We start from the raw sequence: 22221 nt of genomic DNA on the forward strand, positions 1-22221 counted from the left end.
TATTTTGGCAACTGAATTAGACTATGATTGCTACCATCATTTTGTGCAAGAGGGAGCATCCTATAGGTATTATCACAGTACCAGCTGTGTAGACTGTCATTTGCATATCTAGGCAAGCTGCTACTATGCAGCAACCTGAAAAGTATGCAATCATTAATTCTTGATCAACACAAAAATAACGAAACACAGCTATAATATAGTTGTTGAGACACTATACAAGGAAACCATACTGGTTGGTGAAAGTGACATCCGTTGTCTGTTAGACATAAGTATGTGAGTGCATGTTGAGTATTGGTGCAGTGAGATGAGGGTGTTGTTTCGTATGTCGTGGATTTCATTTCCTTCCATGGCATCGTACAGATTTATGGATTGCAGGAGTTTCTAATCACGTCTTTTTGTTGCAGGAAATGGGCATTAAGGACGAATACCATCAGAAATCCATCCTGGTGTGTATAGACGAGCTGTGCGGTCAGAACTCGGACAATGTAAGTCAAACAGACAACTCCGACTATTTAACACCACCCTAGCCTAGATACAAAGATACAACTGAGGATAAGAACGCAACCCTTGCCTAGATACAAAGACACAACTGATGATAAGAACGCAACCCAAGCCCGATAGAAAGTCACAACTCAGGATATGAACGCAGCCCTAGCTAGCCTAGATACAAAGACACAACTGATTATAAGAACGCAACCCTTGCCTAGATACAAAGACACAACTGATTTTATGAACGCAGCCCTTGGCTAGATACAAAGACACAACTCAGGATAAGAACGCAACCCATGGTTAGATACAAAAACACAACTCAGGATAAGAACGCAACTCTAGCCTAGATACAAAGACACAACTCAGGATATGAGCACAGCCCTAGCCTAAATTAGACCTAACCCCTTAAAGAAAGAAATGTAACACATGAATAAACATCACAAAATATGCATTTGCGATGTGCTCTATTTCTCTTGATATACATACGCTTCTAAAATGGGCCAATCTCTCGGTTAAAGACTTGTGATGATCTAGACACATATGGAGTATGAACACAGGGAATAACACACTTATGCCGAGAATATGGACAGCCTAGACTTGGGGTATAAATTTAGCTTAGAAAAGAGGACAATAAAAAAGTCGGCTAATGTAATCAAGTTGATGAGGCTGTTTAGGTGATGCGATCGCTGGAAGCAGTTGTGTCGTGTCATGTTGAGATAAATCTTCTTAAAATAATCCGAGTAAAAGGCTTATCAAGTCTGGCAGCCATCATCCCAAGATGGCATTTCCTCCATCTTGGCAACTGGGTTCTGTTTTCATTATTCTTCATTTAGCAGCTCACCTACTTTTGATTCTGCCGAGAATAACCCCTGAAATATTGCGTTTATTTTATCTCCCTAAAAGTGGTGCGCTCAACATGACCATCTGCCTCAATTTACAAACTGTCTGCTTTTACTTCCTAGCGATGTGTCTGCTTTCACATCTAAACGACACATCTTTAGGCTTCCAAACTCTGCTTCTGCTCATTCCAAATAGTGTCTGCTTTCCGAAATCTTCCTTTACCTGTGGTAAGGTTGAAGGCCGGTCAGGTCAAAGGCAACTTATACAGGGTCGAGTGGGAGCAGGGTCATTGGGGCAAATAGAGGCCAAGCTAGCCAAGCAGAACGCATTCATCAACCCAGTTTGGGGCTGTCAGACTGAGCGCCAGCTTGAAAGGCAAGAAAAGTCACCACCAGAGTGCCCGTGGTTACGAGGCCTCCAATAAAGATCCGGCTGTTGCCGCAGATGATTATCCCAGTTAAAAGCCGCATACCAGACAACTGCTCATGAGTATTTCTGTTTTACCTGGCTGCAAACAATACATAGAAAGCATGTTGTACAATTATTTCAAGACATTTGGAGTTTTGTGGATTTGTTTTTTCTGGAGTTTTTTATGTTAAGGGATTTGATCATTTTTTCTAACACAAACTTTGGGCAGGGGGTTGAAAAGAGTAAGAAATTGTAGAATATTTTGGTTATGAGGAGAGTGTAAATAACTAAGGCATATCATTAAGAGGAGGTTTCAAATTCAAGTTTTGTGGTCAGGTTGTATCCCATGAGGCTATTCTATCAAGTAGACGATCTGTTTGTAATCATATCACTTCAATTCTTTTTTTATAGCAATATTTTGTTAAAAATTAGTTCCGTGTTGATATGATGATCATAAATTTGATTATTTTGAATATATATGATTGGCATCTTGAAATTGTCAGAAAGTACTTCATAAGGAATGCTGTTTCTGAAATATGGATTGAGTTCCTGGTGTTGTTTCCTCGATCACAAAATAAATTGTTTGCACTGGCAATGCTGATGACAGGTGTCCCATTTAAGCCCATCAAAGCTCTAAGTAGTGGAGCTATAGTACTACAGAATATTGTGTTTGAACTCATGATGGCTTACTATTAACATGACAATAGAATAATGTTACATTGTTATTGCCTACAGTACATCTAAGTCAAGTATGATATTGCCTTAAGTACATTTAAGTCAAGTCTAATATTGCCTTAAGTACATCACATCCAAGTCAAGTCTAATATTGCCATAAATACATCTAAGTAAAGCTTGATATTGATATCTATCATTTTTGGAGAAGTCATTTGTGTCTGAAATTTGATATTTGTTGGTTAATTGGGTTTAATCATTTGGATCGTATATGCAATGATGCGTCTTTTAACAGGACTTTCATTGTGGGCCATTCAGGAGTATATTGTAACTAGTTTTAAATGTCAAGTACTTCAGGGAGCTTGGTATGGCTAATTACTTTGTGATTTCAACTTGGAGTAGATGGGGGTAGGTCACATGCAGCTCATGTTCCCGGGAGCAGTCTAGGTGGCGCTACAACAGGATGTGACCTTACTCGAGTTGATGAAGAAAACGTCAGAGCAACTAAAACTAACTAGTTGAAGACGGAAGCCCTAGAAACGTCTGTGCTGCTAACACAGGCTCTTGTACCATGCAACCTCGGAGGATTACATGTAGAAGAGCCTTGTGGCTCTGTCGCCGCCATGTAAGCAGTTTGATGGTGGAATACCCATGTAGTTTCTTACAGTATCTGTAGCGGATGGGAGGGTAGTCTAGCGGGTAAGGTGTTGGCTTGTCACACCGACAACCTAGTTTTGATTCCCCACAGTTGAAGCCAATCCTTGCTTCCTTCGTGTCATATGGCTGGACTGTGATTTTACATCAAATGTCTTCACTCCAGCTACACTTGTGGTAGCCTAGTGGGTAAGGTGATGGTTTTTCACACCGAAGATATGTTTGATTCCCTAAAAAGGAAGCCTTCCTAGGTGAACCCACTTAGGTTGGGCTGCCCAAACAGCATTAAGCTATGTTCTTACTGTTAGTGTAGCGGACTCTAATGTTTCTCTTCTTCTTTTCAGCAACCTTATGCCACCAGTCTTCCACCACCCAACCAATGTGTTGATATGGAAGGTGAGTTTTCCTCTTTCAGACACACGCATTTGCCCCAGTAATTCCAACTTTCCATGTAATTGGAATCAAGCAACGACTATCCCTGAAATGATTATCAATATAAGATATTTTCAGTGATTCACATCCATTCACACTATTCATAAGATTTACTTTCCCCACAGAAAGATGTTTTTACTGCAGTAATTCTGACAATTTACTTTATTAATCTTTGGTTGAATTGTTATGTGCCAAGAAGGAACTTGGTTGTTTCTTTAAAGATAATATATTGTGATCACCAGTCCTACTAAGAAATAACAGGAGGTGGGGTAGCCGTGTGGTTAAAGTTTGCTCGTCATGCCAAAAACTCGGGTTCGTTTCCCCACGTCACAATGTGTGAAGCCATGGTATTCCCCGTCGTGATAGTGCTGGAATATTGGTAAATGTGACATAAAACCAGACTTGCTCATTCACACCTGAACAGCATTCCTTCCTAACCTGAAATAGTCCCGTGGTTTGTGTTTCCGATTGTTTAATGAGATTCGTTTGGTTTTTTTTCCAGCTGATGCGTATTCTGCAGCATCATCCGAACACCGATTTGCTGAGTACAATTTCTCTTCCATGCAACGCTGTCATCTGTGTGATAAGTTCCTGTATGGCCTGGTTAGACAAGGACTCCAGTGTCGAGGTACGAGCTCCACATCCGTCTTCCGCTGTAATAATCACATCTGTCAACATTTCTGGATAAAACTATTATAACATTCTTTCATTTCATGATATTGGTTAAATTTATCATTGCTAATTAGTAACATTTTATGATTTAGAAATGTTTTGGACATTTTTGTAAATATCTTATGTGGTGTAAGCTTTCATCATTAGTATGATAATTAAGTAATAATTAGATTGCAAGTGAATCAATGGTAGTTAATTTGGCAACCTAGCAATTGTCTCTGAGTTTGTTTTCATAAACCAAATAAACCCATAAGGCCACACCCACTAACGGACTGATTGGTTGATGTTTGAAGAGTTACGAGGGCAAGTGACATTGAGTTTACGGTTTGTTTCCAGAGTGTGGACTATGTTGTCATCGGTTTTGCTCTGCCCAGAGACCCACAGAATGCAGTGTGCCCAAACTCGAGCAGCTACGGAGACCCAGCTTCTGTCAAAGTAAGTCCCTATTGCTCTATTGGTTTTTGGGGAGGTGGGGCTGCCTGGTGGTTAAAGTGTTCCCTCGTCGTGCCGAAGACCTGGGTTGGATTCACCAAGTGGGTACAATGTGTGAAGTCCACTTCTAGTGTCCCCTGCAGTGATATTGCTGGAATATTGCTAAAATTGGCGTAAAACAATACTCACTCTATCTGTTTTCATTTTTTATAATTCAGCAATAGTTGACTTTTTCTGTATTTTTTTATGCCTTTAGTTTCCTAGTGTCCAGTGAGACTGGTTGTGTTGTATGACTGTATGTGTGTTTTGATTGTTTCAGACTCCGTGTTTGGGAATGAGTTGACGGAGGAGGTGACCAAGTCCCATCTGTGTGTTCCCTGGGTGGTCGTCAAGTGTATTGAAGACATTGAGAACTGGTGTCAAGACCACAGTAAGTCCACATTACTGTAGCAATCATAGTGGGGAGCAATCATTGTTGGAAACAGTCATAGTGGGGAGCAATCATTGTTGGAAACAGTCATAGTGGGGAGCAATCATTGTTGGAAACAGTCATAGTGGGGAGCAATCATTGTTAGAAACAGTCCTGGTGGGGAGAAATCATTGTTGGAAACGGTCATAGTGGGGAGCAATCATTGTTGGAAACAGTCATAGTGGGAAACTGGGTAACTTAAATGATAGCTTGTACCTCAGAATCTTAAGCAGAAAATCACAAACTCTAGAGAGTTATGGGGATATAAATATATTTCTCAGGTTCAAAAGAATTATTTCGATGTTCATCTTGTGTTAATATTCCGAATATGAAATGCATTTTAGCTGAAGTGTCCATCATTCTCTTCCAGAATCTGAAGCTTTAAGTGTGTACAGAATATCAGCCAAGACCGAGGACATCAACGAAGTGAAGGCAGTCTTTAACATCGGTAAGTCAATGTTCCGTTTCAGGTTCATATATGATATAATAAATGTTAAAAAGAGAAACATTAATTATTCAAATACCTTGACAGTATATTTATGTAGCAATTTTTGCGATGTTGCAGGTGACACAAGTCAGCTGAACCTGTCGTCCTACAATGTGCACTGTGTAGCAGGTGCCCTCAAGAAGTACCTGCGGGAACTGCCAAACCCCGTCATCCCAGTAGAGATGTACAGCGCCTTCATCGGGGCAGCAAGTGAGTGGCCGAACCATCTCTGTACAGTCTTTGACACACAAGCAATATTCATTACAATTGTTCATTCACGATAGGTGTGATGAACATTACAACAAATTGGTTTTATATTTGTTTGTATGTACTTTTATATATTTAATAATTGCACTCAAATCTTGGATTGGCATTTAGAAGTTGGAAGAACATCATGACATTTTTATTGATAACCACTTTTTTACCTTAGTTTATATCTGAACTCAATGCACTTACTCGGTCTTCACCTGATAAAGGGGCAAGAAGTGGGCTTGAATCATTACAATATTACATCGTATAATAATTACCAAAGTATTTAGATCCTTGACTGAATTATATTGCTCACTAGGAACTCACGTCAAGAATAAAACTAGCTGTTGATGTATTAGATTGAGATTGATACCTTTTTTGAGTTCCTGACCTGACCGTTTGCCCATTTTTTGTCAGAAAACAAAGTGGATATCATCAAGTCTCTGCTTGACCTGATTGAAGAACTGCCTCCTCCCCACAAGTCTACGCTGGCGTACCTCATGGGGCACTTCTGCCGTTTGTGGCGCTTCCAGCACGAGTCAGGCGTTGTGGACGGCCTTGACAAGTTGTCTCATGTCTTTTGTCACATACTGCTCCGGCCTCCCTGGGAAAAGATCATGTGAGTTGCTGATATCGGTCATGTGACACAAGTGTCAGTTTAACAGTTTAACGGGTAGCCTAGTGGTTAAAGCATTCGCCCATCACACCGAATGCCGGGGTTCAATTCCCCTAATGGGTACAATGTCTGAAGACCATTTCTGGTGTCCCCCGCCATGATATTGCTGGATATTGCGAATAGCGGCATTAAACCATACTCCCTCACTCCCTCAGTAACATATCAGACTGATGTTTAGCTGTCTGTTGGAAATACGACAAAATGTCCTAATGATCCTGTTTTTATTAATAGCTATAGGTTTACTGTGTCGATTGATACTTTCTTAAACTTTTAGCTTTAGTTGAAGAAATATGTTGGAATTAGACTAATTTATGCTGATTATTTGGTTTTTGTTTCAGAGAGATTGTCGACAACACGAAGACGCACATTGACATCTTTGAGGAGCTTCTGCGTAATGGCAGTTGGGGCGAGGTCATTCCCCCCATCCCATCACCGCCAGTCGTTCCCCCTCGTATTCGGCCATTGGAGCATCCTGCAACTGTGATGTCCCCTTTGACCCCGGAGGAGCGGGTGAAGGAGGCGGAGTGGTACTGGGGGGACATCTCCCGGGAGGAGGTGAACGAAAAGCTACGTGACACCCCCGACGGAACCTTCCTTGTCCGGGACTCCGCCACGCCCGGAGACTACACCCTAACATTGAGGTGAGGAGATGTGCTTCGTCACACGTATAGGGGTTTGGGGAGGCTGCATCTTAACCTTGAGGCGATGAGACATGTTATATTACAGCCTTGTGGTTGATATTTGACTTTTCATGTAACAACTCAGGTTTGAATCCCAAACTGGTATGGTGGCTCATTGTAAAAACGCTGTAATGCAAATTAGTGTAATACATCTCACTCAGTCCTTTGGTATAAAAAAAATGTTCTATGAAGATTCTCGGTTAGTATAGGTGTAAGAGGCGACCAACGGGGTCAGGTGGTCAGGCTCGCTGACTTGGTTGATGCATGGCATTGTATATCAATTGTGTAGATCAATGCTCATGACGTCAATCACTGGATTATCTGGGCCAGAATCAATTATTTTCAGACCGCCATCATTTAGCTGGAATATTGCTGAGTGCGGTGTTTAAAAACCAACAAAAAAAAGAGTGGTATCAAATGCAAGATGATATAAAGTATTACATAGACAGGATTCAACTTGACTTCCCTGCCTCCGCTCATATGAAGATATGACATGATGTAACTATGCATCCGCAGGAAGGGAGGTAGCAACAAGCTCATCAAGATCTACCATCGAGACAAGAAGTACGGGTTCGTGGAGCCCCTGGAGTTTAACTCTGTGGTGGACCTGATCCAGTACTACCAGAACACATCGCTGGCCATCTACAACCGCACGCTGGACATCAAGCTGCTGCACCCCATCACCCGCGGCATGGGCCCGGTGAGTACCTCCTCCTTCACTCACTCCGGCAGTCATCTGCTTCCTGCGTAAGGATAAGATACATGGGTGAACATCTTCTTTATTACAATTAGGAGCGACGTTTCGTGTAGGTTGCTTGATAACGGTGTTAGAACCTACACCTAAACATCACTCCTAATTGTAGTGAAGAAGTTGTTGATCCATAAATTCTTATCCTTACTTAGTACTCCAACTTCTAAATGCCTCACAAAGAAGTTATCTACTTTCTGTGTGTCACAGTACGAGGCACGTGTCGTAAAGCCTCAAAATTCACTGTTCAGAGTTGCATAACTTGGCCATGCCAGCAAGCCATGTTTGGGAGTTCGAATCCTGGTTCGCTCCAGGTATGTTTTTAGGTTTGTCAGCACCAGACCCGTGCTTGTGGGTTTCAACGAAGTGGTAAACGTCTGAGACCTGCATCACTTCGGGCTTTCCTCCCACATTAAGCTGACACGCTGTGATATAACTGGAATACTGTTAAAAGCGGCATTAAACCCAACTCGCTCGCTCACTATTTGTGTCCCAATCACTATAACAAGTAATCTATCTATGTAATGTCTTCACATAGGACAATGATGCTATGTGTATTACATTATGGTCTTCACAAGAATGTCTGTGATTGCCTGGACAATGGTATGACATATCTGTTTTTTGACAATGGTATGACATGTCTGTTTTTGGACAATGGTTTGACATGTCTGTTTTTGAACAATGGTATGACATGTCTGTGGTTGTCTGGACAATGGTATGACATGTCTTCAATTGTCTGGACAATGGTATGACATATCTGTGGTTGTTTTTCTGTGAGTATGACATGTCTGAACAATGTTATTCCATTTGTTGACATGTTTGTGGTTGTTCTCCAGGACAACGGTATGACGGAAGATGTGAGCAAGGAGGTGAACAACTTGATCCAGATTAACAAGGAATACCTTGAGAAGACCACATCCTACGACCGTCTTTACGAGCGCCACTCCAAAACAGCCCAGGAGCTTCAGATGAAACACCAGGCACTGGATGCCTTCAAGGAAACGCTGCTGGTCTTCGAGGAACAAATGGACTTGCATAGGAGATTTCACAAAGAGGCAGCTCCACACGAAATCCAGAAGTAAGTTGGAGTGTTGCCATACCTTTCTCAGATGCTCATTTCTCCCAGTGTCACATATATGTGAATAGACTATTAGTCCATGAAAGTCGGTTCAGATCTGATGAGAAATAAGCTAGGCACTTGGAAAAAAGGTTAACTCCTCAGAGTTCAGTATCGGAAGACTTTGTGTACCTCACCATCAACCAACGGGATCATTTATTGACCCGGAGACTCACTCACTCACTCACTCACTCACTCACTCACTCACTCACTCACTCAGGTTAGAATAGGTCTTCAGCAACCCATGCTTGTCATTAAAGGGCCTAAAGGGATCGAGTGAACAGGCTTGCTGATTTGGTTGATGCATGTCATTGAATGCCAATCACTAATTGATGCTCATGTTGTCACTGGATTGTCTGGTCCAAACTCAATTATTTACAGACTGCCATCATATAGCTGGAATATTGCTGAGTGTGGTGTTAAACAACAAACTGTCACTGTGACAATATTTGTAAGAGTTGCCCTTCTTCCTCAGACTGCACGAGAACCTGGAGCTGCTCAAGTCTCGATGTCTGGGGATTCAGGAGAGCAAGAGCGGCCTGGAGGTCGACATCAACAGGAAGTCCAGTTACAACCGCTCACTTATTAGTGAAATGAACAGTTTAAAACCTGAAATAAAACGTTTATATCGTCAACGAGAACAACTTAAAAAGTGGTTGATTGATCGTGGCAAGCCGGCAGACTTCCTGGACAATCTGTTAGAAGGGAAGAAAGAGAGGTGAGACTGTCACTGATTTTCGTGTATCTTGTCAAAAATCCCATAATATCATTATCAAATCGATTTTTTTTTTGTCTCTTTCTGTATTTTCTGGGTTAAAACAATTGTAATCTCAATGTTAAATTTCATTGTTTAATGACCTTTCCCCTTTGACCTTCAGTGTGTGTGACCCCGCGCTGGAGCCGGAGTACAATCTACCCAACCATGACGAGTCAATGTGGCTTGTGCACTGTCATCGGGAGAAGGCGGAGGACATGCTGAAGAAGCGACCGGATGGGACGTTCCTCATCCGGCCCAAGAAGGAAGAGGGGAACGTGCATGTTTTGTCTATTGTGTGAGTAGCTCACTTTGAAGCCAATATGTGTCCGAATAAAATCAAGGCGTTCCTGTCATAACCCTTATGTACAGTTTAATATGATCCCGAGACGGTACAGACAGAATCTCCCTTAATGTCTAACACTGAAGTGGGAATACCATGTATAGTACTCTGTATATCGATAAGTTCGGGTTTCTGATGGAAATAGAAACATACAGATATTCGTTTAATATTGGAAATTGAAGATCTCTTCCCTTGCACCTGCAAACATCAAATTAACCTGACATGGTTTGTTTGCTTACAATTACATGAAACTGTTTTATAAACAGCTTTTTCAGATGGAATGATGTATCAGTTTCTTGTGTAATGTTTAACCTTTACTTTCTTCTTGCTGCAGGTTTCGTGGGAAGGTTGGACACTGTAAAATCTACCACAGTGAATCAGGTTACGGCTTCGCGGAACCATACTTCATTTTCCAAACACTTAAAGACTTGGTGTCTCACTACCATAAGACATCGTTAGCTGAACATAATAATGACTTGGATGTCAACCTTATGTACCCGGTGCGAGCTCCACCTCTTTCATCAGAACCTGTGTACTTGCGAATGCATACGCCGTGAGTCCGTGCACTTACAAGTGTTGTGTGAATGTGTAGAGTGACGGTCCACATTGAAGAGGAGTTGTCTCCCCTTGTGTCAGCCATATTTTTGGAGGATGTAGAACAGTGAGGATGTGATACCGGAGAGCTTTGAAGACATGTCAGCGAGACAATCCATATTCAGAATGGCGTTTTAGCATGCAAGTTTGTCATGGATCAGATCCGATGTGTTGGACTGGATGTACTTGAACTCCATTGGTGGCTAATGGTGAAGCTGTGTGCGCATCAATCGCTTGACACAGTGCCCTCTGGGTACACTTTGTGATATTCTCATAAAAAAAGTTGAACTATTTTGCTAAATGCTTTCACAACATACTACTGATGTTATATATTGAGTGAGACTCTACAAGACAGGAACGCCTGTTCCCGCGCCCGTCATAATAACTATGTATGCCGTGTTCTCCTAGATATGGACCCAGTGATGGCCGACGTGTAGTGATGCGTGGTCGTACAGTGAACGTTATACAGGACATCCACACCACACAATAAAATATGTGATAAACAAACTCGAGGGCCAGCCGACTGGGGGCAGCGGGGTGGCTGCATCATGGCTTGATGCGAGTGTTGAGGCTTAGAGAACTGTGTTCTAACTTCTTTCAGGGATCACTACGGTGCAAACAGGCCCGACTCTCCAGCCGGCCGCATCTTCACACAGTAACCATGGTAACCTGTGGGTTCAGCTGTGGTCTCCCAGCTCTGCTGGACTCCTTTCTAACACTATATTTATTGTAGACTCCCTCGGCTTTAAGCTGAAATGTGTTCTTACCAAAATACAGAGCACTTCTTGGTCTGTGTTCTTGCAACTGCTAGGTCTATTTGTCCTGAGCCAGCTTCTCGACTGGTTTGTGCTATCGTGTTCTCCCATCAAACCTTCTGCATGTAAATGTGCTAACAAAAACTGACAGAAATGGCAGACAATTTGTCCCAGAAGCCAAAGATTGCTTTGTGTTAATTCAACTGGATTCTTTAAGCCTGTGGTTCTGTTGTATCCAACTGATTTCGTATTCATGGATTCATCTGACAAATGGCATATCATTTCAGTTATTAAATATTTGTTGACAAAATGGACCATATTGCATTCACAAATCAACAATAGAAGCTTCAAGATGGAGTAAATCATATAGACTATTTTTACCAAAATTTTCATATTCTATTAATATATTGTCATATTTCCTATATCATGACTTTCTCAACATGCTCTTTCTCCTCACAAAGAATGACAAAGCAGTGCCTTTAAGTGCCATCTAATTTATTATGACATATTTATACCTGGAATAAGAACATAAACACATCTCTTTTATTTTTCAATAAAACAATTCTTGAAATTATTTTTTCAATGATTCAAATTTGGATGAAAATGAAATTAATTTCAATAAAATATTTTAGAAATATTTGTAACTCATGTTAATAATATTGTCAAACGGGTGCAATAGGAAAGAGACTTGTTCTACAGCGAGGATGAATTGTGTAGTGTTTAATGTTAAGTCAAGGGGCTGTATCTGTGTCCTTCAACCTTTGTCAGATCATCATCTTCTTGTGTTCATGTGAGGGCCGCATAAACCATCTCTAGTCACCAATCATTGATGCCACTTTTCACTTGCAGCATAACTGCACTCGTAGTAGCCTACCCTTCATCTCCAGCAGTGGGCTGGTCCTCCTCAGTGATGGACAAGTCCATGTTGGGAAGAAGGGGTGGCAGCTTGTTTTGTCAGTCTATTACCATGTACATAGCATAATGAATTCTACCAAACTGTTATGCCTGCAGGACTTTCCCGCATTGTGCCTCAATCATACTGTACAGGTAGCATGAAGCTGAATATTATGACATGATGAAGATACATAAAATATGTTGAAATAAATCTTGTTTTGTTGTCTCTTTAATGGGCGACCGCCTCCATGGTCTAGTGGTAGAGCATCCGCCCAGAGAGAGGAAAGTCCGGGGTTCGATTCCCGGCAGTTTGGTACCAAAATACATTAAAAGATGGTACTTGTTGTTACCCTGCCTGGTGCTCGGCATTCAGGGGCTAAACAAGGACTGAGCTCGGAGTCAGTATACTGTGTCTGAGTGGGGTATTCATGTTAACTGTGGCATGGTATCTCAGTGGGCTAGCACTGTAAATCAGCATCAGTCTGGACTAGTACAAGCAGACACACACACGTGCATGCACGTCGCTATATAAGTGCAATAATCTTGGATGCGACATAAAACCCCATTACACCTCACCTCACCTCTATGATGGGAGAACCTACTCTCCATCAAGGAATGTTCAAAATTGAAGAATCAGCCTGTAGGCACCGGGAATAGCCAAGTGGTCCATTTGTTTGTTCGTCACAGATGTTGCACTTGCATAGCAATGCCCATGTATGCATGGGCCATACAACAGTTTAACATGAATACCCAACTCAGACGCAGTATACTGACTCCAAGCCAACCAGTCCTTGTCCTATCCCCATAAGGTCGTGTACCATTTTTTGGTAATTAGAATTGCGGGGTACTGGGAACTTGTAGTCAGCACTTTGAAGTGTGGGGTACTGGGAACTTGTAGTCAGCACTTTGAAGTGTGGGGTACTGGGAACTTGTAGTCAGCACTTTGAAGTGTGGGGTACTGGGAACTTGTAGTCAGCACTTTGAAGTGCGGGGTACTGGGAACTTGTAGTCAGCACTTTGAAGTGCGGGGTACTGGGACCTTTTAATCAGTACTTAGGACGAGTTTGGGGGACTGGTACCTTTAACGCAGCACTTAGGACAGGGGTGGACCATTTAATCAGCACTTCGGGAAGGTGTGGTATACTGGCACCTCTTAGTTAGCACTTTGGATGAGTGTGGGGTACTGGTACCTGTTAGTCAGCACTTAGGACAAGTATGGTATACTGGCACCTGTTAGTCAGCACTTAGGACAGGTGTGGTATACTGGCACCTGTAAGTCAGTACTTAGGACAAGTATGGTATACTGGCACCTGTTAGTCAGCACTTAGGACAAGTATGGTATACTTGCACCTGTTAGTCAGCACTTAGGACAAGTATGGTATACTGGCACCTGTTACTCAGCACTTAGGACAGGTGTGGTATACTGGCACCTGTTAGTCAGCACTTAGGACAGGTGTGGTATACTGGCACCTGTTAGTCAGTACTTAGGACAAGTATGGTATACTGGCACCTGTTAGTCAGCACTTAGGACAAGTATGGTATACTTGCACCTGTTAGTCAGCACTTAGGACAAGTATGGTATACTGGCACCTGTTAGTCAACACTTAGGACAGGTGTGGTATACTGGCACCTGTTAGTCAGCACTTAGGACAGGTGTGGTATACTGGCACCTGTTAGTCAGTACTTAGGACAAGTATGGTATACTGGCACCTGTTAGACAGCACTTAGGACAAGTATAGTATACTGGCACCTGTTAGTCAGCACTTAGGACAGGTGTGGTATACTGGCACTTGTTAGTCAGCACTTAGGACAGGTGTGGTATACTGGCACCTGTTAGTCAGTACTTAGGACAAGTATGGTATACTGGCACCTGTTAGTCAGCACTTAGGACAAGTATGGTATACTTGCACCTGTTAGTCAGCACTTAGGACAAGTATGGTATACTGGCACCTGTTAGTCATCACTTAGGACAGGTGTGGTATACTGGCACCTGTTAGTCAGCACTTAGGACAAGTATGGTATACTTGCACCTGTTAGTCAGCACTTAGGACAAGTATGGTATACTTGCACCTGTTAGTCAGCACTTAGGACAAGTATGGTATACTGGCACCTGTTTGTCAGCACTTAAGACAGGTGTGGTATACTGGCACCTGTTAGTCAGTACTTAGGACAAGTATGGTATACTGGCACCTGTTAGTCAGCACTTAGGACAAGTATGGTATACTTGCACCTGTTAGTCAGTACTTAGGACAAGTATGGTATACTTGCACCTGTTAGTCAGTACTTAGGACAAGTATGGTATACTTGCACCTGTTAGTCAGTACTTAGGACAAGTATGGTATACTTGCACCTGTTAGACAGCACTTAGGACAGGTGTGGTATACTGGTACCTGTTAGTCAGCACTTAGGACAGGTGTGGTATACTGGTACCTGTTAGTCAGCACTTAGGACAAGTATGGTATACTTGCACCTGTTAGTCAGCACTTAGGACAAGTATGGTATACTGGCACCTGTTAGTCAGCACTTAGGACAAGTATGGTATACTGGCACTTGTTAGTCAGCACTTAGGACAGGTGTGGTATACTGGTACCTGTTAGTCAGCACTTAGGACAGGTGTGGTATACTGGCACCTGTTTGTCAGCTCTTAGGACAAGTATGGTATACTGGCACCTGTTAGTCAGCACTTAGGACAGGTGTGGTATACTTGCACCTGTTAGTCAGCACTTAGGACAAGTAAGGTATACTGGCACCTGTTAGTCAGCACTTAGGACAAGTATGGTATACTGGCACCTGTTAGTCAGCACTTAGGACAAGTATGGTATACTGGCACCTGTTTGTGAGCACTTAGGACAAGTATGGTATACTGGCACCTGTTAGTCAGCACTTAGGACAAGTATGGTATACTGGCACCTGTTAGTCAGCACTTAGGACAAGTATGGTATACTGGCACCTGTTAGTCATCACTTAGGACAAGTATGGTATACTGGCACCTGTTAGTCATCACTTAGGACAAGTATGGTATACTGGCACCTGTTAGTCAGTACTTAGGACAAGTATGGTATACTGGCACCTGTTAGTCAGCACTTAGGACAAGTATGGTATACTTGCACCTGTTAGTCAGCACTTAGGACAAGTATGGTATACTTGCACCTGTTAGTCAGCACTTAGGACAAGTATGGTATACTGGCACCTGTTAGTCAGCACTTAGGACAGGTGAGGGGTACTGGTACCTGTTAGTCAGCACTTAGGACAGGTATGGGGTACTGGGACCTTGTCTGCCTCGGAATGATGAAGTATGAGGTCCAACTCAACTGTACTGTCTATCTACACATGTGAGAGGTTATCTCACAATACTTGGCACCAACCTTCACAACCCACGCGTATGCGTGCATTCACCCTCACTGTAACACTTCTACCACAGCCAAAAGACCCAAAGAAGCCGCCACCTACCGCTACAAATACCCCTATCAGTCATCTCTGACAACAAACTACATTAACTAGTCTGGAAGTCCATTCATTTCTTCAGGTGGCCTCAGACCCTGTGACGCCCACGTAAGTTGAGATGGAGTGCAGCCGAGTGGAAGCCTTGACCACGACTATGTATGTTGCAGCCTGCAGGCAAACGCTAATTAACGCCGAGAGAGCATTGAGGTCGGGAGGACCTGCACGCGCCTTTAAATCATTTAGTACCCTCCAGTTTAAAATTACCCAAAGCTGAGGTATTTATATAGATCTAATATCATCGTTGTTAAAATTGGGGCTTTAGATGTGCCAAAGGAAGGAGTTGAATTATTAACTGGGTAAATCTGATTACTCTAGGCAGAATGCATGCAAGCAAAAAAAACTCTCACTGGGTCAAGTAGGAGTGGGAGCTAGCCTTGCAGCCAGCCATCATCTGCACTGGTTGGACTTGAAAGGAGAGAACTTTCCTGTTGATCTTTGCTCATAATGGCAATACTTCATTTCGCTCCAGGGAATTCTGTTCACATCTGAAAGGGCTAACACGTTATTAGATTAAGTAATTGCAAGACTGAGTGAGTGAGTTGGTTTTAACGCCGCTTGGAACATTGTTCCAGTTACGTCACGGCGTGATGTGTGAGGAAAGCCTGAGTGAGTGGGTGAGTTGGGTTTTTACGCCGCTTTTAACAGTATTCCAGTTATATCACGGCGTGTCAGCTTAATGTGGGAGGAAAGCCCGAAGTGATGCAGGTCTCAGACGTTTACCACTTCGGTGAAACCCACGAGCACGGGTATGGTGCTGACAAACCTAGAAACATAATCGGGGCGAACCGGGATTCGAACCCACAATCATAGGTTTCTGGCGTGCCCAAGGAACCCAACTCTGCACAGCGAATCGCGGCGCCTTAGGCGACTGGGCCACCCGTGCCCCCCAGGAAAGCCTGAAGTGAAGTGTATTCCTATGAGGGGTTCTGAGCCTACCTATGATGGACTGCGTCGATGGAGTTGGTTGGTAATTAGGTTCCAACTTAGTCCCCTCCGATTCCCACACCTCAGCCAACGATGCTGGAGTGCCTGGATCCCTCTAGTGTTGAAGGATTCCTCCTGGTGGTGACAAATATCCCCCACAGCAGAAATGGCATCATCATCATCATCCTCATCTGCATTATGCTTGCCAGCAGAGACTAAAATACATTTATTTTATGGTGTCTGTTGCCAGTCAGTTCTTTCTTCAAGCTAGGGAGGAGGTAGGAATCTGACGGTTGCCAAATCAGGTGAATACGGAGGATGTAGCGTGTCACATTTACGCACCCCAGGCCTGGCGACAGCCGATTAGTGCACAGGTGGGTTACAATACGTCTTCCGCAACCCATGCTTGCCATAAAAGGTGACTATCCGAACGGGATCGGGTGGTCAGGCCCGCTCACTTGGTTGATAGATGTCATCGCATCCCAATTGCGTGGGTCGATGCTCATGATATCAATCAGTGGATTGTCTGGTCCAGACTCGATTGTTTACACACCGCCGTCAGATTGCTGGAATAACGTTAACGTTTTTTCGGGAGATAGTCCCCAATAGGATTGCTTTGGAATCACAGAAAACTGAAGCTATCACCTTGGCAGTTGATGGAACAGACTTTGCCTTCTTCGTCGGAGAACTGTATTAGGAATAAACACCATGTATTTAGCTCGCCAAGGCTCTCTAAATATAATGTTTATTCCTAATGCAAGATATTTACCATCCCCAAACACACTCGCGTGATAACCTCTATTTATGTGACCTTGAAATTGTTCTTTTGACCATTCTTCTCTTTAAATACGAAACGTGGTGATTTCTTGACTACGAATGACCACAAATGGAAGTCTGAAACAATGAAAAGGCATATTTCAGCCATTTGTCAGCCATTGTTGCATGTAAGAAATTGGATCTGTGCCAGCAGGCCATGGATTTTGGCCACATTGTTCGTGTGATCTTTGCACTTTGACCCTTCAGTCAGATTCACTAGTATTGCAATAGTAACTTCTCTTTGAGGTTCTCCCAGATCATACTACAGTCTAAACCATGGACCCAGACTGGGGCAGGGCGGGATGCGTGTGAGGTGTGCGCTCCACTTTCTGAATGAACACTCTGTCACAATACTTTGACTCCATCATACTGTGATACCAACTTACAAGTATTTGCATCATTCGGCAAATGTATATCAACTGCACCCCTATACGTTCCAGATCTCTGTATCGTGGCAACTTGGTTTACAGTTTCAGTGACTCAGTGTTTCATTGTTTGTAAAGGGGCAACAGTGGCCCAGTCGTCAAAAGCGCCGAAATTCGCTTGCAGAGTTGCGTCCCTTGGGCACGCCTGAAACCGATGATTGTGAGTTCGAATCTTGGTTAACCCCCATTATGATTCTAGGTTTGTAAGCAACACACCCTTACTCATGGGTTTCACCAAAATGGTAAACCTCTAAGACCTGCATCACTTCGGGCTTTCCTCCCACATCAAGGTGACGCCGTGATATTGCGGGAATACTGTTAAACGCGGCGATAAACCTCTCATTCACCCAGTCATTGTTTGTAGGACTATAAATTCATGAGTAAGGTTTGTGATTAGTTTAAAGATACTTTTACTGGTGTGACAAATCATAGACAAATAATTTGTTCATATGAATTCAGATTCATGTTTCCATACACATCACATTTTAATTGCTATCATTGGACTTACATGAAAGCCTAGCTTTCTTGTCTAACTGACAACATCTGTGGTCTAGTAGATAGCAAATCTGTCCTGAGAGCGGGAGGTTGGTGGTAATATTACTGGCCGCGTCATACCAAAAACTCGTTAAAGGATGGTATTTGTTGTTACCCTGCCTCACTAGGAATTAAGTGGATAAAAAAATACTATCAGCCCTATCCACCATCATACTATCCCCATCCAGTATCAGTCCGGACCAGTACAAGAAAACACACACGCACGCACACACACACACACACACACACACACACACACACACACGCACACACTTATTCCCATCCAGTCAGCGACTCGTGAAGATCCGGGGTAGAATAGGTCTTCAGTAACCCATGCTTGCCGTAAAAGGGGACTATGCTTGCAAGAGGCAAATAATGGGATCGGTGGTCAGGCTCGCTGACTTGGTTGATGCATGTCATCGTATCCCAATTGCGTGGTTCGATGCTCATGATGTCAATCACTGGATTGTCTGGTCCTGACACGGTTATTTACAGACCGCCGTCATATAGCGACGTTAAACAACAAACAAAGAAACAAACCTTCAGTCATGCAGGTAAAGAAAGCCTCTAATGTTACCGGATATTTACAAGTTTCTTCATCAGCATCCCCTCCCATTCCTCAAAGACTACTTTAATGCCTTAAAAAACCCTCCCTGCATCTGCGCCAGGCCTTTCAGCTTCATTCAGCGAGCTCCTGCCTCACTCAACACAACTTCTACCACGATCTAATTTGCTTCTGTGCTTTGCGCCGAGAAGAAAGAAAGGCTGTGCGTTTTTATCCTTCGGGTTTGTTGAGCGAACGTGCTAATTCTAATCTGTTATGGAGAGGTATTTTAAACCCGACGGTTTTTTTCTCTAACCACCTCGTGAGCTGGTGTGTGGGCGTCTTGCTGAGGCTAGCGGTAGAGCAGGGGACAAGCACCGACAGCGCCCCACTTCCGTCTTCCATAGCCTGTCTTATGCTCAAGTTGAAGGCTAGAATTTCATCATTCATAATATGGTGTGTTTTATGTCGGTAAGGATGTAATTTAGTGAGTGAAGTGTGATTGAATTGGCCCTCGTTTAACATAGATATAGTTCTCACGCAATTAAATTTGTAGTTATTATGTAGTTAGTGTCTAAAATAATAATATATATAGAATACTAAACGAGCTCCCGTGTTATACTAAATTTATGAACTAGTGAATAGTTGTGTTATCTTACGAGCGAAGGAGAGTCAAATACCACAACTATTCACGGGTCTCATCAAATTGGTTTTACACGGGAGCGAGTTTAGAATTTTATTTATTACTTGCCATTGATAACGTTTTTAGAATTATACTGTTTAGTGTGCATAGGCTGACACCTACACGATCCACGACATAATCCAATTGGGTTTAATAGAATAATACTTCAAACACGTCAAAAGTTGAAACGTATGAATTTAATACCATACAACGGTCCACCTTTAGGCGTCATTTGCACAAAATTATCGTAGCGCTAAGGTTACCTCAGCTCACATACTTTAACATAGACTTACGACTGTCGTTGTTCTACAGAACGATTGCCTTGTGGAACGGGGCCTTGCGCCTCAAAGTTTACAATAACGTCACAATACCCGATGACGTAATTTGTGGAATTTTGTTGCAAGATCAATCGGCGAAACAATGCCACAGTGAGTTTCATTCATTTTAACATCCTCTTGAATCACGTGCATTAGTTCCACGACGTCTTCGCAGTGATTGTATAGATCTCTTGCATCGCCAATCTCCTACATTAGTTCCACGACGTCCTCGCAGTGATTGTATAGAACTCCTGCATCGTCAATCACCTGCATTAGTTCCATGACGTCCTCGCAGTGATTGTATAGAACTCCTGCATCGTCAATCACCTGCATTAGTTTCATGACGCCCTGGCAGTGATTGTATAGAACTCCTGCATCGCCAATCACCTGCATTAGTTCCACGACGTCCTCGCAGTGATTGTATAGAACTCCTGCTTCGCCAATCACCTGCATTAGTTCCATGACGCCCTCGCAGTGATTGTATAGAACTCCTGCATCGTCAATCACCTGCATTAGTTCCATGACGCCCTCGCAGTGATTGTATAGAACTCCTGCATCGTCAATCACCTGCATTAGTTTCATGACGTCCTTGCAGTGATTGTATAGAACTCCTGCATCGACAATCACCTGCATTAGTTTCATGACGTCCTCGCAGTGATTGTATAGAACTCCTGCATCGCCAATCACCTGCATTAGTTCCACGACGTCCTCGCAGTGATTGTATAGAACTCCTGCATCGTCAATCACCTGCATTAGTTCCACGACGTCCTCGCAGTGATTGTATAGAACTCCTGCATCGTCAATCACCTACATTAGTTCCACGACGTCCTCGCAGTGATTGTATAGAACTCCTGCATCGTCAATCACCTGCATTAGTTCCACGACGTCCTCGCAGTGATTGTATAGAACTCCTGCATCGTCAATCACCTGCATTAGTTTCATGACGCCCTCGCAGTGATTGTATAGAACTCCTGCTTCGCCAATCACCTGCATTAGTTCCACGACGTCCTCGCAGTTCCTGTTTCTTTAGCATCGTCAATCACGTGCATTAGTTACTGCATCTGTAGCATCGTCAAGCACGTGCATTAGCCCATCTACATAACGTCGTGAAGCACGTGCATTAGTTCCATGACGTCCTCGCTGTGAGAGTCCTTGCATCTATGTGGACCACGTGTTTTACGTCCATGCCTTTCGTGCAGCATATGTAAAGAGTTCCTGCATCTACAGCGTCATGGAACACGTGTCATTAGTCAGCGTAATTCGACACGGTCACTTCCAGCCTTCGTGTTTTAAATATGATTTAATGATTCGAATGCCACTCTTTATGAAGACAGTAAAGTGAAACAATGTCTAGATATGCAATCTGACGGAAGATCGATCAAGCGACCGTCATCTAGTTCCGCGTGTTCTGGCGCCCTGACTCACCATCATCTAGACGTTAAGATGACATCCGTCAGTGCGACCTCGTTTATAAGTCTAATTTCAGCCTTATTTGTCCAATAGAAAAACCTTACAAGATTCTGAAATTCCAAGTTTTACACCTGCATCGATCTTATTCTATGTCATGAAGTAATACGAGAGCTAACGAACAGTCATTAAATAATATCGTAGTTCTGGATCGTAATTGGAGAGTGTATTTCCGATCTACAGTATGGACATACACTCTTAAAAATAAGAAACGCACAAGTAGATTTTTAGTAAATTTATTGTTCCTAATCAAGTCGATATATTAAATTTAATATCATAGATACAAATATGAATTTTGGAGCTCGATAGTCACATGTACAAAGGAATTGAAAACTGTTCATTGTCATGTCACATAAGGCCACAAGGGTGCGCTGAACTCGTGTAACCGCCCCGGGCAGCAATCACGGGTCTGCATCTCCTCGACACTGACTGGATAAGTGTACGAATTCTGTCCTGCGGAATTCTGCGCCATTCTGCTTGTAACGGGTTGGCCAGTTGTGGGAGTGTCTGCGGCGTGATCTGACGCTGACGTACACGTCGATCGAGTCCGTCCCAGATATGTTCGATTGGGTTGAGATCTGGAGATCTCGACCGCCAGGGCAAAACGTTGATGTTGGCATTAAGGTAGTCTACCGTGACACGA

At 43.0% G+C, this 22221-nt stretch overlaps 1 protein-coding gene across 7 annotated transcripts in view; it reads left to right on the forward strand.

Moving 5' to 3' along the window:
• The window catches only part of LOC139478242 (phosphatidylinositol 3-kinase regulatory subunit alpha-like), a 224304-nt gene extending 211754 nt beyond the window's left edge, over nucleotides 1-12550 (forward strand). For all 7 annotated transcript variants that reach the window (XM_071260656.1, XM_071260657.1, XM_071260659.1 and 4 more), the window contains 14 exons: nucleotides 405-485; nucleotides 3408-3459; nucleotides 3998-4123; nucleotides 4504-4602; nucleotides 4919-5029; nucleotides 5439-5516; nucleotides 5634-5765; nucleotides 6222-6423; nucleotides 6819-7121; nucleotides 7677-7860; nucleotides 8745-8986; nucleotides 9501-9743; nucleotides 9904-10077; nucleotides 10457-12550. In XM_071260656.1, the coding sequence (XP_071116757.1) occupies nucleotides 405-485; nucleotides 3408-3459; nucleotides 3998-4123; nucleotides 4504-4602; nucleotides 4919-5029; nucleotides 5439-5516; nucleotides 5634-5765; nucleotides 6222-6423; nucleotides 6819-7121; nucleotides 7677-7860; nucleotides 8745-8986; nucleotides 9501-9743; nucleotides 9904-10077; nucleotides 10457-10679 (2250 nt within the window). In that variant the 3' untranslated portion in view covers nucleotides 10680-12550. The remainder of the gene's footprint in view (nucleotides 1-404; nucleotides 486-3407; nucleotides 3460-3997; nucleotides 4124-4503; nucleotides 4603-4918; nucleotides 5030-5438; nucleotides 5517-5633; nucleotides 5766-6221; nucleotides 6424-6818; nucleotides 7122-7676; nucleotides 7861-8744; nucleotides 8987-9500; nucleotides 9744-9903; nucleotides 10078-10456) is intronic.
• Nucleotides 12551-22221: the final 9671 nt, after the last annotated feature.

Source organism: Haliotis cracherodii, unplaced genomic scaffold (assembly GCF_022045235.1).
Source record: "Haliotis cracherodii isolate W230 unplaced genomic scaffold, xgHalCrac1.p SCAF_4, whole genome shotgun sequence".
In the NCBI taxonomy this organism is placed as follows: Eukaryota; Metazoa; Mollusca; class Gastropoda; order Lepetellida; family Haliotidae; genus Haliotis; species Haliotis cracherodii.